This window comes from Ochotona princeps, chromosome 27, assembly GCF_030435755.1.
Source record: "Ochotona princeps isolate mOchPri1 chromosome 27, mOchPri1.hap1, whole genome shotgun sequence".
Classification (NCBI taxonomy): Eukaryota; Metazoa; Chordata; class Mammalia; order Lagomorpha; family Ochotonidae; genus Ochotona; species Ochotona princeps.
In genome coordinates, this window is record NC_080858.1 from 21,139,772 (window position 1) to 21,152,326 (window position 12,555).

Below are 12,555 nucleotides of genomic sequence, written 5' to 3' on the forward strand. Positions count from 1 at the left end.
ACACAGGTGTCTGCTGCTTTCAGATATTTTGTCTTGCCCACCACTGCCTTCATCCCCAGCAGTAGGCTGTTTCCTGGAAGTCTTAGAAGCAATCGCATCCTCTTTGGGGCTTTTTCGTATTTCAATTACAGACTTGGATCACTGCCTGGGTGTGAACTTTCATTTCCATTTCTTTACACCTGCAGTCACAATAAGGAGAGAGAAAAGACCAGAGCTCTGGGGATGTCCCAGCCCAAGTTATGGAAACACCTTGAGTATGGTTTCCCAGGGGCCATGGTGGTCCTTGTTCAAGATTTCATCAGCAGGGACTTAGAGAGGCTCAGGCTCAGTCATGGCCTTTGTGTTTGAGTCTCGGGCCTCTTTTCAGACATGGGTGGTCTGTGCACTTGGTTCCTGCCTTTGCATTTGAGGTCGGAAGGACATTGATTACCCACGCCAGATGTGCATTCTAACTTGCAATTGGTTCTACAGAGCCAGCTGATCATCTCCCCCTTTCCTGACCTCACCTCCCAGCGTAGGAACCTCACAGAGATTACCCTTGTTTCTAGTTCAATCTCTTAACATCACAAGGAATGTCTCCATCTCTCTTTGTTCATTTTTAGCACTCTGTGCCATTGCTTAGCACATAACAGATGCACATTTAATAGTCACTTCCTTGTGTGACCTGGGACCCCTTCCCGGGCCAAGAGAATAAAAAGGCTTTATCAGTAGCAGCACATTCTCCCACTCTCAACACATATACATCCCAGACTTAACCTTATTTTCCCTCCTTTGCACAATGAATTGGATCAGCACCAGCAGCTCTGTAGGAGTGCATTTCTTTTGCCTCAACATCAGGCCCCAGAGAGCATTTCATTCCTTGGCAGCAAGCTGTAGGCTTAATTAATTTTTCTCCCTTCTACTTTGAACCTCCTGGAATACACACACATACTCACATTCATGCACAATTGGGTGTATAAGAATTTTAATGGCAGGTGGTGTTAGCAGTTCTTTCCCTCCTGATGCATACTAGAATTTTTTTTTCCATCTGGACTTTGAGTAGGGCCTAGGAATATTGACTTTCTAACCATGCAGATTCGGGTGGAGTGAGCAGAAAGGGAGTGGGGGAGAAGGATGGAGGGAGGAAATGTGCTAATGTATAAATCACACATGAAGGGAGTTTTGAAGTCATTATTGCTTCAGGATGTGTGAGCCATAATTATTTTTTAAGGTCTTGATTTGCCCAATGAGCATTTCCAGGGGCCATTGCTCCAAGTATGACGTCTTTGCTGTCAGGGGGTCCCACCTGGTCTGATAGGAGTTTAATCGCTTTAAAGGAGGCCCAGGGTGGGATCTGGTTTCTCCAGGTCCTCAGCTGCGGTCAGTCCTGAAACACAGCACAATGTCCAAATAGTCTCGATGATTAAGACGATGGAGTAACCATGAAGAAGAGACGTTGCCTCCCGCCATCCACTCCCCGTCTTTTCCTCTATTAATTATTTTTTAATGGCTGGCTGCATAGGGCAGTAAATCACTCTTGGGCTGAATGAGCAATTGGTCATTAAACTTGGTCTTTGTTCCCTTTAACTCTCTGCTCAAAATAAGCAGCACTTTTTTTTTATGCCTAAATCTTGAAAGCTGCTTCTCCGTGGCCTCCGCTGTGCCCCTTGCCCCACCCCTTGCTGACTGCCATCTCTCTGCCACCCTCTTTCCACCTTCTCACATACCTAGCCCTCCTTAACTCCTTTCTCCATGCTCCATCAGCTGTGGCTCTCCATCAGGAATGCTTGTTCCAGAGGACAGTAATCAGGGTCATAAAAGTCACGCACCCCACCACACACACACACACACACACTTGAGAGTATCTTCTACCCTCCAAGGGCCTTTCTGGGTAATGAGCAAGGTTGACATGGAGCAGCCTACAGGAAGAAACCCTTAGAATGGAAAGCTGTGACTATATCCGTGCTGACCCAAGACTCATTTTCTGGGATAGCTATTTAAAGAGAAATGTGAAGAACGTTGGAAGACTTAAGAAATGGAAAATCGAAAGAATGTTGAGAATACTTGGAGGGTACATGCTTGGGGAAATTTTAAGAGTATAGTGGAAAAATGATTTTGTAATGAAACTCTGCAACTGGATAACAACCTGTTCTTTAGTTCGGGTTTGACAAATAAATGCAGCTCACATGTTGCCATTCTCCATTCCCTTGCCCCAAGTAGACATCACAGATCCGTCCCAGCTTCCTTTCTTGCTGTCACAGCTTTACCCATAGCAGACATTACTAATCAATCACAAAAGTCTTTCCACTTGAGCTTCAAAAGACTTCCTAATGCTCCATGCAGGTCTCTAGCGTGCCATTTTGCAATCCATTGGTTTGGAACTTGGATCAAAACCCATTCTCAACCTCCATTGTAGCAGGTGGGAATTCCGATGTAGAGGTAAAGTACCTAAATTTAAATCACTAATTTGTCAATGGCTCTGTAACATCAATTTCATCTACTGGAATAATCAGGTAATATTGATGGTAGGGATCGAGGTAGGACACTATGTAACACCTGCTGTAACCGATGTGATTGATTCCAGAACAGCATCTGTCACACTGCTCAGCCAGTGAGAGCCAAACACAGCCACATCCCACTGACACCCCCTTCGCTGTCAGCCAAACAGGAGATGGTTCTGCTTTCGCCCCTGCCTCTCTCCACATGCTCAGTGAAGGCAGATGGAGAACAGTTGTGCCCTCCAATGCTCCCTTCAACTTCACATTCCGGAGACTCTTATTAAATCTCTCTTTGCTGAGCTCATATATGCTCCCTTGTTACCCTGAGAGAGCAGAGTTTTTACCCACGTCACGCCACGTGAGCTCTGTTCTTCAAATGAGCGTAGTGTGTGTAACCACATGTCAACAGCAGGCATGCTGGAACACAGTGCCAGAGGGCAACCAGGGAAGGGGTCTTGGGAGAACTTTTTCTACAGCTCAGTTCATGCCTCCCACTGCTGCAGACAGCAGAGAGCTAGTGGTATCAAGGTGGCAGAACAGATTGCTCCCTGTGAAGTGTTGCTGTAGTTCCCTCCTTCCAAAAGACTGGAGTTTAGGGTTAGAGCATCTCCAAGGATGCCCTCTTCAAGATACCATCTGACAGACATCTAGACTGGGAAGCAATCATTCACAGAGCAGCCACCCCAAGGTCCTTCGACCAAATCGCATCCTTACTGGCATAAATCCACACCTCCTAAAATATCGGTGACTTCACCAAGTCTTTCTCATATCATATAGAAGTACATTTGGCTGCTTGAGTTGGATGTCCCATCTCTACTCTCTTTGTCTACACGGAAAGGAACAAGCTGAGTAGCTCCCTTCCATGAGATCTCAGATTCTGAATTTTGTCTTCGTATCCAGCTATGAACACTTTATACCAAAGGTTAGCCGGGGGTAACTCCTCTCTCTTGGGATAAAAGAAGCAGGACCTACTCAGATCAAGATTTGGTTTAAACAGATACATATCAACCATCTGAGTGTGTGCCAGACATAGTAGGAGATACTGATATCTGCTTGGTTTGTAACTGGGGGTTGTGCTGTGACACAGCTGGGAAATAGTCACGAAGAATGAAGGACTACACAGGGCAAAGGGGGTCATCAGATGCTCGAGAAAGTCAGAGGGGAAGCAGCCTCTGTAACCCTAGAGAGCCATCTTGCAACAGAGCTGTGGATGGATAGACCTAGGTGGTTGGGGATGGGCAGGAGGAGTCACGAGGAGCAGTGACTCCCAGTATGGACATGAAGGGTCCTAAGGGGGTGCCTCTTGTTAGGGGATCGATTTGTGGAAGGGACATGGGTTAAGAGAAGTGGCTCTTCCCCAGGCTGAGGTTGGATTGTAGAAGCAGAATTCCAACCCTTGCAGATACCAGAGGGAGCCCAGGGTAGCGTCTTAGTGGATCTGCAACATTTCTGTCTTCTTCCCACTATCCCACACTCCTGGGACACCAACGTGTGGTCCCCCCTCCAGGTCCCTATTTCCATATCTGAAAAATCAGGAGACTGCTTTAGCCCCTCTAGGTCTATAATTCTGTGGTGATAACAAAAAGGTGATAGGAGCATGGTGTATTATGCATATTTGCTTAGCATACCTGTTTGAAATAGGGAGTAGGGAAGATGTAGTATTCATTTTCCCATCAAGGTAGAAGTCAGGATGTCCGGGATGTCAGTTCTGGCCTTAACCTGAGCTGAATTTCTCCTCCTGCCTCATTTTTTTTTTCTCTTTTTCGTGTGTGTGTGCATGCTCATGTGCAGCATGCTTTATCTTGGAGTCATTTCCTGGAAAGGAGCATGAGCAGACAGCACAGCTACTCTTTCAAGCTTGGGAGACCCCAACAGGTTCTGTTACAAGGCCATCAACTGGAAATTTCAGCTCAGTTCAGCAAACACTTTAAAGCCATCTCTGGTGTTTCTTTTTTTTCTTTCTTTGAGATTTGTTTATGTATTTGTTTATTTTTTTTGAAAGGTAGAGTTACAGAGAGAGGGAGACAAATGTGCACACATGCAACAGAGGAAGGGAGCGAGAGAGGAGACAGCATGTTTCCATCTGCTGGTGTACTCTTCAAATGGTTGTGAGAGCCAGGGCTGGGCCACAGTTGAAGCCAGGAGCTTATTTTGAGTCTCCCACATGGGTGCAGGAGCCCAAATGCTTGGGCCATCCTCTGAATTGGCAGAGAGCTGGATGGGAAGTGCAGCGGTTAGTACTCTAACAGGTGTCCACATGGGATGCCGGCACTACAGGAGGTGGCTTAACCCTATGTGCCACAGTACCAGTCCCCAGTTCTGGTGCTTTGTGGTGAAATTGCTTGGGATAGAAGCTTCCCCCAAGCCAGGGCAGACAGCTATGTTAAAGGCTCTGTGGTGTATTAAATGCTCTATGGGAGATTTATTTTGGCTCCCTGGGTGCCAGGGAGTGGGTGAACACCAGACATTTATCATAAAATGCTTCATTTATGTCTTTGTCACTGTGGTCTGATTTTTACAATTGGGAAAGTTGAAGCTTAGAAGAAATAAGGTGATTGATATGATGAAACCAATAGTGCATGGCAGAGTGAACCTTGGAATTTGTCTCACTGTCCGGTGTTCTCCAACCGCACCTGGTGGTGTTGTTCCCTTCACCTGGTGGAATGAATCTGCAGAGCTCCAGCCCAGCAGCTGCAGCCTTGCACATCATTCATGCCAGTATCCTTACTGAGCTGAAGGCAGCCATGTACCTGCAACCCCAACTTCTCAAAAGACATCTCAATGCAAACACCCTTGAAGCTCTCTCTCAATTCTTTCTCAAGGCCCAGTGAGCTGAGAGTAGTTGCTTGAGACCATCTGAAGAACAGCTGGCTCCTAGGTGGCTGTTAAGCAGAGCTAGAAGGGACGTGTAGGTATCACAGGCCCCAGGCTGCATCCGTCTCAAGGCTGAGCTGTATCTCACCTGTCTTGAGTGCAGGTGGGCACAGAATCCCTTAGAGGTGCACTTCATTATTCTTGCGTCACATTAGGAAGTTCTTCCTGAATGGCTAGCAGGTGCATTCTGCTGGGGCCCTGTTGGGATGTGCTATGCTGAGGCACCTGCAGATCCTGTGCCACAGTGCTGTCCTGGGGTGTGCATAGGACCTGGGCCTGCTGTGTTTCACTCAGTTTAGTTTTAAAAACAGCCTACAAGGATAATGCTGTTAAGAATCTCCTGCCAGCATCCAGGAATGTCTTTGAAAACTAGTTTTATTCTCTCCTAATTCTTCCTGCAAACACAATTGGTCCAGAATTTCCCAGGCACCCATTCAGTCCAGATGTGTGTGTGTGTGTGTGTGTACAAGCAAGCATACAGGCTCAGGATACAAGGTGTGTGTCAGGTGGGCAGGGAGGTGTAGATCAGCAAAAAAAAAAAAAAAAAAAAAAAAGAGAGAGAAACAACATGGAAATTCTGAATCTGCTTAAATGTGGCAAAAACACAGACCCAGAAAACACTGCCTCCTCACTGAAAGACTGTTTGCTTTTTCTTTCTTCTTTCTCTGGTAGTTTCCTGTTCAAACACGAACATGAGAATTCCTCCACTTCAAAACGAACAGGCAAGAAATGCTGCAGGATGGGTTTTCCCAGTTGGACTGGCAGCTGTCTGCCCGGGGACTGTGTCACCTGAACTCTGTGCTTGGAGGAGTGGGGAGGGTGAAGAGGGACCTGCAGCAGGAACTGCCATCCTCAGAAAGCCTTCCGCATGTCCTTGAGGCCCGGCTCCTTTCTGAAGCACTGGGAAGGAAATTTTCAGAGGTAGTCCTAGCATGTGGTTTCAACATCTTTTTTCTTTGAAGATTTATTTATTTCAAAAGGCAGAGTTACAGAGAGAGGGGGAGATACTGAGAGACGTTCTTTCCACTGTTTTCTTCCCCGCATGAATGTAACAGCTGGGGCCAGGAGTCTGGAACTCCGTCCTGCGTTACCCACATGGTGACAGGGACCCAAGGACCATCTCCCACTGCTTTCTGAGGCACGGAGGTGGGATCATGAGCAGAGGAGCTGGGACTCCCTGATAGGAAATCCCAGCATCACAGGCAGCAGCCTAATGCTCTTGTCATCTCTGCTTTCTGCCGTCCTTACCAGCACTTGTCATCTACCCTTACCACCACCCAGCTATAAAAGTGGCAGCAGTGTATTGACAGAGAAGAGGTCCCACCCCATCCCCACTTAATTGTCCTAGTGTTTGGGAAGAAGAGGTCTTCACTGCTTTGGTCCTACCTCTCCCAAACCCAATTCTCGTGACCTACTTCCTGGGTTGCCTCCTATGATTGAGTGGATCTATTGAGGATGATCAAGTTGCTATTGTAAAAGCGTATCTGCAAACAACTAACCCTAGTTCCAGTTGTGCTGTTAACTGACAGTGTTTCCTGTTTCACTGTTTCCCCACCTAGCCAGTCAGCGCGGTCACTGGTTTAGTAGAATTCACTGTGTCCTGAGTACCCTGAGATTCTCCCACCAAGCTGCTACATCTGTGTGGCTTCTCTGGTTTCCGTGTGTGTCTGCCTTTTCTGTGAGTGTCTGCCTCATAGCTGCGTCCCCTGGACGGTCCACCTGAGCTCACCAGGCCTCAGCTTTGTCAGATGTAAAATGAGATGACCATTTTTTATATGCCACCGTAAGTTCCATGCATGTATAAAGAGAACTTTGAAAAGTAAATGCAGGGCCCCTGCATTCAGGTTACGTCACTGTGACATCAGCACCAGTTCCCCCCATGGGAGCAGTATTTAGAGTCTTGGCTGTTCCTCTTTTGATCCTGCTCCCTGTTAATGCGCCTGGGAAAACATCAGAAGATGAACTAAGTGCTTATGTCCTCACACCTACATGGGCGACTCAGACTGTGACCCAGGCTCCTGGCTTCAGCTGAGGCCAGCGCTGGCTGTTGCAGTCACTGTGGCACTGTTTTCCGTCACACTTCAACCCCACCTCCCCAAAAAAGTCATGGAAATGTGAATTTGAAAAGATAAATTTATATTTTGGTGCCACAACCCATATATAGTCTTTTTATGATACACATGTCCAAGAACTTTTTGAAAACTTATAATTTGCATGATTTTGAAAACTTTTGTACCAAAATAAACTTATCTTCTAATTCCATTTCCACTAGCTTTGTGAAGCCTCCTCACACTTGGGGAGGGCTGCCAGATTCACATGCCCTTGTGCTGCGTGCAGCAAGTCTTGTCCCATGGCCAACCTGCAGTTACCTACAACTCTGAGTGCCTTGGCTGGCCTGGGAGGGATGTGGGGGGAGATTCAGAATTGACGGTTTCCTTCCCAAAGGACTGGCCAAATGCCGTATTCTTCCATCTCCTTCCTCTCACCCTTCCTCAAGGGGTTGCGTTTGAGGAGGCTCTTCCGTTGCACCCCACTAGCCCTGTCCATTAATCTTTCTTTTTTCAAGCCTTGGCGGGATGAACATCCATCCTTGGATTCCGACAGGGAAAGATGAGCTACGATCCACTGCTCAGTCACCAAGTCGCAGTGAATTCATTACCCAGCGTGCAACAGAGACACACAGGCCAGTCCTTTGTGGGCTCTCCTGTCCGCCTCCTTCCTCCCTCCCTCTCTTCCTGGATGTCTTTGATCCATCAGTCTGCACTGGTGCATGCTCTTGCCCCCAAGACCCCAACAGACGCTGGGAGAAGATTCCTTTCCTTTCATTCTCCTACGCTGGCGTGAGCCCACTGTGCTGCCCCACCCCCAGCCCCAGCCCTCCCACCTCCTCGTGTTTTCCCCCTGATGAGATTTCCTCTCTGAGGGATGATCAGGGGTCCTGTTCTCTGTTTCCAAACAAGCGCCCCTGTTCCTTCCAATCTGGTTTCAATCAACATAATCACAGCATGTGCAGTGATACCGACGCTGCCTTGATTTTGGTCGGGTAATTCACACTGCGTCTCCCACCTCTCAGGCTGGTTTATGTACACACACTCTTAAATGTATATAGATGTGTATATATATTACATTTTAAAATGCTATATATTGAAAGAGAGATCCATTTTCCGTCATGCCTGTAATTACCTCTTATCTTCCTCCAAATCAGGATCTTAATGCAGGGCACCTAAAATGGATTCATTTTGAAATTCCCCCCACTCCAACCCCAAGGGCTTTTTTTTTTTTTGTTACTACTTTCTTAACAGTTATCTAATTCTGGGTCAAACACTAGTTGTAAGTGGGCAGATGTCTTTTAAGTTGACCCCATTCCAAAGCTCATCCAAAGATGCATGAGGTGGGGGAATCCACTTCTGCATGTAATAGACACCTTGCTGACACCCCAGTTTCCAGTCCTGCCCCGTTGGAAGTCCTGTTTTTGATTTGGAAGAAAGGAGACGAGCCAGTTTATGGAAATACCTGATATATGGAGACAGTAGAGACAAAATGGACATAAGCTCAGGAATGACTTTTTGAGAAAACTTACCCCACACTGAATCTCAGGAGCCTAATGATTACGCTGCCCTGGCGAAGCCAGGACATGGGGGAGGGACACAGCAGCTTACTGTTCTGAGCATCAGGGAACTTTACGATATAGTTGGGTCGTAAGTGCTCATCATATCTGCAGCCGGGAACTAGGAAGTCAGACCAGCTGCTAGTCCTTTTTGGGCACCTGCTACAGACCCTCCAGTGAGTCAGGGCTTTTCATGACCAGAGCCAGGTACTTAAGAGAAACATACTCCTTTCATGGATTCCAGAAATTTTAGTGTACTTATTCAAGGCCTACCCCTGGAGGAATGAAGAGCTGCTCTCCTAAACAGTGAGTAGAGGGGGAGCAATTGAGGATACGGGAGAAGGTCTTGGTTCATCAATGGAGGGAGCATGGGAGCAGATGGGTGGTGGAGGCAGAGCTCATGACAAGGATTGGGAGCTGCTTGAGGTTCACTATGTTCAGGGTGCCTAGGGACAGAGACAAAATGAAAAAAGAATGAGGTGGTCCTCGCTCACCTTTAGCATTGTTCCGTGTTCCTGAAAGACCAGCAAGGAGGATTGTGCAGTTGGAATTCTCCCAAAGTTGTCACTCATTCCCTCCAACGGTGGGAAGCTGCATCAGTCTCCTCTGGGCTCCAGAAAGGAGAGGCTCGTCCAAGCTCTGTCACAAGAGAATACCTCTCACCCACCCCGACATGGAGTCCTGCAGCAGTGTCTGGACAACTAGACCCAAGTGAGGACATCTGTGTTCTTCCTGGTAACCTCTTGTGGTTCTGGTGGCAACCTGAGTGAGCTATTTGCATCACTTTCATTGCCTCCGCGTCTCCCCACGTGGGTGCAGCACGGGACCATGCCCTCCTCTTCATTCCTGTCACTGGAGCAACATCCCTAGTGTTTTCCCCAGATCTAGGGATGGCCTGAAATGGCATTTGACTGTTCTTCCTTCATGTTGCCTCTTCCAAGTCACCCCTGTACAAAACACTCCTCCCCCACCCCACCCGTAGCCTATGAAGGCCAAATGCTTGTGCAGTGTCCCACCTTGAACTTCCTCTACAATGAACCCTTGGTCATCTGATAGGTCTGTAGCTTGGCGATTATAAGATCTATAGTTTTTGAATTACAAGATGTACATCTCTCAACCACCAAGATTTTCAGAACCTTCGCGAGCTGTCAGCCCCAGCTTTGAGCTTCTTCCCTCCCTCCTCCCCAGCCTGCCTTTGAGTGATTTGCAAGCTTTAATTCATGTTCCTCCTTGCTGGCCACTTCCCTATTCACTTATAATCAGATCATGTAATACATAGCTTAAGTAGTTTATTTGTGTTGAGAAACATCAACTCACTGACTTCCAGATGTTTGTTTCATTTTGTTTTTTTGCCCTAGACTTTCCTCTGGCACCTGTAGGCTGATGGGCTATTCATGTGGGAAGGTTAGCTTCCCAAAGGGTTAGGGGGCCTCTGTTCAGATTTCCCCTCTGTCAAAAACCAGCAAGTGATCTCAGATTTGTTACTTTTCTCATCAAGCCCCAGTTTCCCCAGTGGTCACACAGAAGCCCTATGTGTGACATGGGAAGTTCTCATATGTTGGGATGATATTCAAATGTGGAAGCATGATTGTGTCTATATGTCCATCAAGAGAAAGCCAAATGAAAAGGGACTTATGTCATAGCGAGGTGTGGGGCAGACAAGGGGGAAAACACAGAGACGTCCTCCCAGGGGCGTGGGCTGACGTGGGGAGCCATGACCCCTCACTGGGGCCTGCGGCAGGGTCGGCTTCAGTCCTGGCTGTTGACTCTGTGTTATTCTGCTGTCCATGCTTCCAGGCAGTTGTTTGGAAGTAAAGAAGGGAATTTGGTGGTACAGGAGGAGGCAAGGAAGAACTCTGAAGATGGATACAGAGGGAAACTTCTGGACAGAGGATTGACTGTCCGTGGGGCATAGATTTCTGCCTGTACAGAACCGAGAGGACAGATGGTCTGGTGGGCAAGTGTCTGTTTGCTGATGCCAAGTAGTTGGGAGAACGTCTGCATCATGGAGCAGTTCTGTCCTAGTCAGGGGCAGAAGGGTAAGGAGAGATGAGTGAACCCAATTCCAGGCCATGGCAGAGGCTATGCGCACCTGATGCAGAAATGTGTGTGTGCAAAAAAAGGAGCAGGCCCAGGGGCTACTGAGACCTTCATCTGGTGACTGTCAACTTTCTGCGTGAGATCCTGCTGGAGAAAAGCAGGGAATGCATTCTATTGGCAGTAAAGTTGTCTTCTAGATAGAATTGGGCTCTAAGGAAACTGGAGGGTTTTTTTCCTATTTATTAGTATGAATACTTTGACATTTCTGCACACAGAGGTGTTACTCTGTAAAGTAAGAGTCCTGGGGCCTTCTTGGACGGAGAGAGGACTAGAATGGAAAAAGAATATCAGGAGCAGGTGCCAGGTGGGCTTCACATCTGGGAGAAGAACAGAAGTCAGGGAGGGAGCCAGGCTAGTCCCAGTGCTGCCGCTTGGTGCCTGCTGGTCACTGGACAATCACATAAGCTTCCTGGGACTGCATTTTCATAAGTTTAAGAGAAAAGTATTTGTTGTCAAGTCTTTTTTGGCCATGGTAAGGAGGAAATGGACATCAGACCAAGCAAAACACAGATCTAAAGTTATTAGTGTGACTGACCTCTTGTGATGCTGGGGCAGGGAGGATCAGAACGGCCTTAGAGCTGGCTGGCTAGCTGGCCACTGCTGATCTCTTTCTCATTTGCACCTGTCTTTCCTACCCCCGTCCACCTGGCTAAGTACTCCCGGAGAGTGATGCCATAGGAGAAAGCTGTGGCATTGGGAGACGGCAGGACTAGGGCCTGCTCTAGTGTAAAGGAAGGCTGCTGTGCCTGTGCCACTCTCAGTGCCTGGGGCTGCAAGAACTGAGTTTCTTATTGGTGTTCTTGGTCTCTGATGAATCCTTGCTTGGCAGTCCGAGTGAGTGCTTTCCTTCCTCCTGGTTGGCCCCCAGGCAGCCCTCCTTCTGTGCAGCTGTTACCCTCAATGTTATTCTCACAGCCCCCTTGGATTTTCAAAGATGTGGTCACCTGATGGCACATTCTGGGAGTTTCTACCTGAAGGACTTGCTGTTTGCTGTGGGGGGTTGTTTTCTGTGCAGTAGGAAGTGAGGTATTCTGTATTCTGACAGGCACGAGGAGCTCCTGTGAAGAACTCAATCCCTAAGGACAAACTGTGAGTCAACACAGAGAACCGAGCTGTCACTAAAGTAAATGAACTTGCCACCAACAGCACATGTGAGGATATTTCCAAAAGTTCCTGGACGGGCAGGTGTCTGGCCTGATAGTTAAGAAGCCTGTGTGTCACAATGGATGACCTGGGCTCATTGCCAGGCTCTGGCTCCCAACCCATTTCCTGACAAGACAGACCTGAGGAGACTCTGGTGATGGCTTTGATCATCAGGTTCTGCCACCCACATGGGGGATGTGGCTCCCAGCTTCAACCAGGCTCAGTCCTGGCGATTATGGGCCACTGGGGGAGTGAACCAACCAGTGAATGGGATGTATGAGAGTGTTCTCTGTGTGTGTGTGTGTATTTCCCTGAAGCCACTGAAGTGACAGGAGTTGTGAGAGTAACAGATAG

The 12,555-nt window shown here is 47.8% G+C and overlaps 2 protein-coding genes across 2 annotated transcripts in view; one reads left to right on the forward strand and one right to left on the reverse strand.

Annotated features, from left to right (window-relative positions):
• Window positions 1-12,555, forward strand: part of NTF3 (neurotrophin 3) — a 58,294-nt gene that overhangs the window by 26,954 nt on the left and 18,785 nt on the right. The window lies entirely within an intron of this gene.
• ANO2 (anoctamin 2) overlaps window positions 999-12,555 on the reverse strand; it is a 349,050-nt gene continuing 337,493 nt past the window's right edge. Inside the window, exon 24 of the mRNA XM_058655873.1 lies at window positions 999-1,366. Coding sequence (XP_058511856.1) covers window positions 1,351-1,366 — 16 coding nt within the window. The 3' untranslated portion in view covers window positions 999-1,350. The remainder of the gene's footprint in view (window positions 1,367-12,555) is intronic.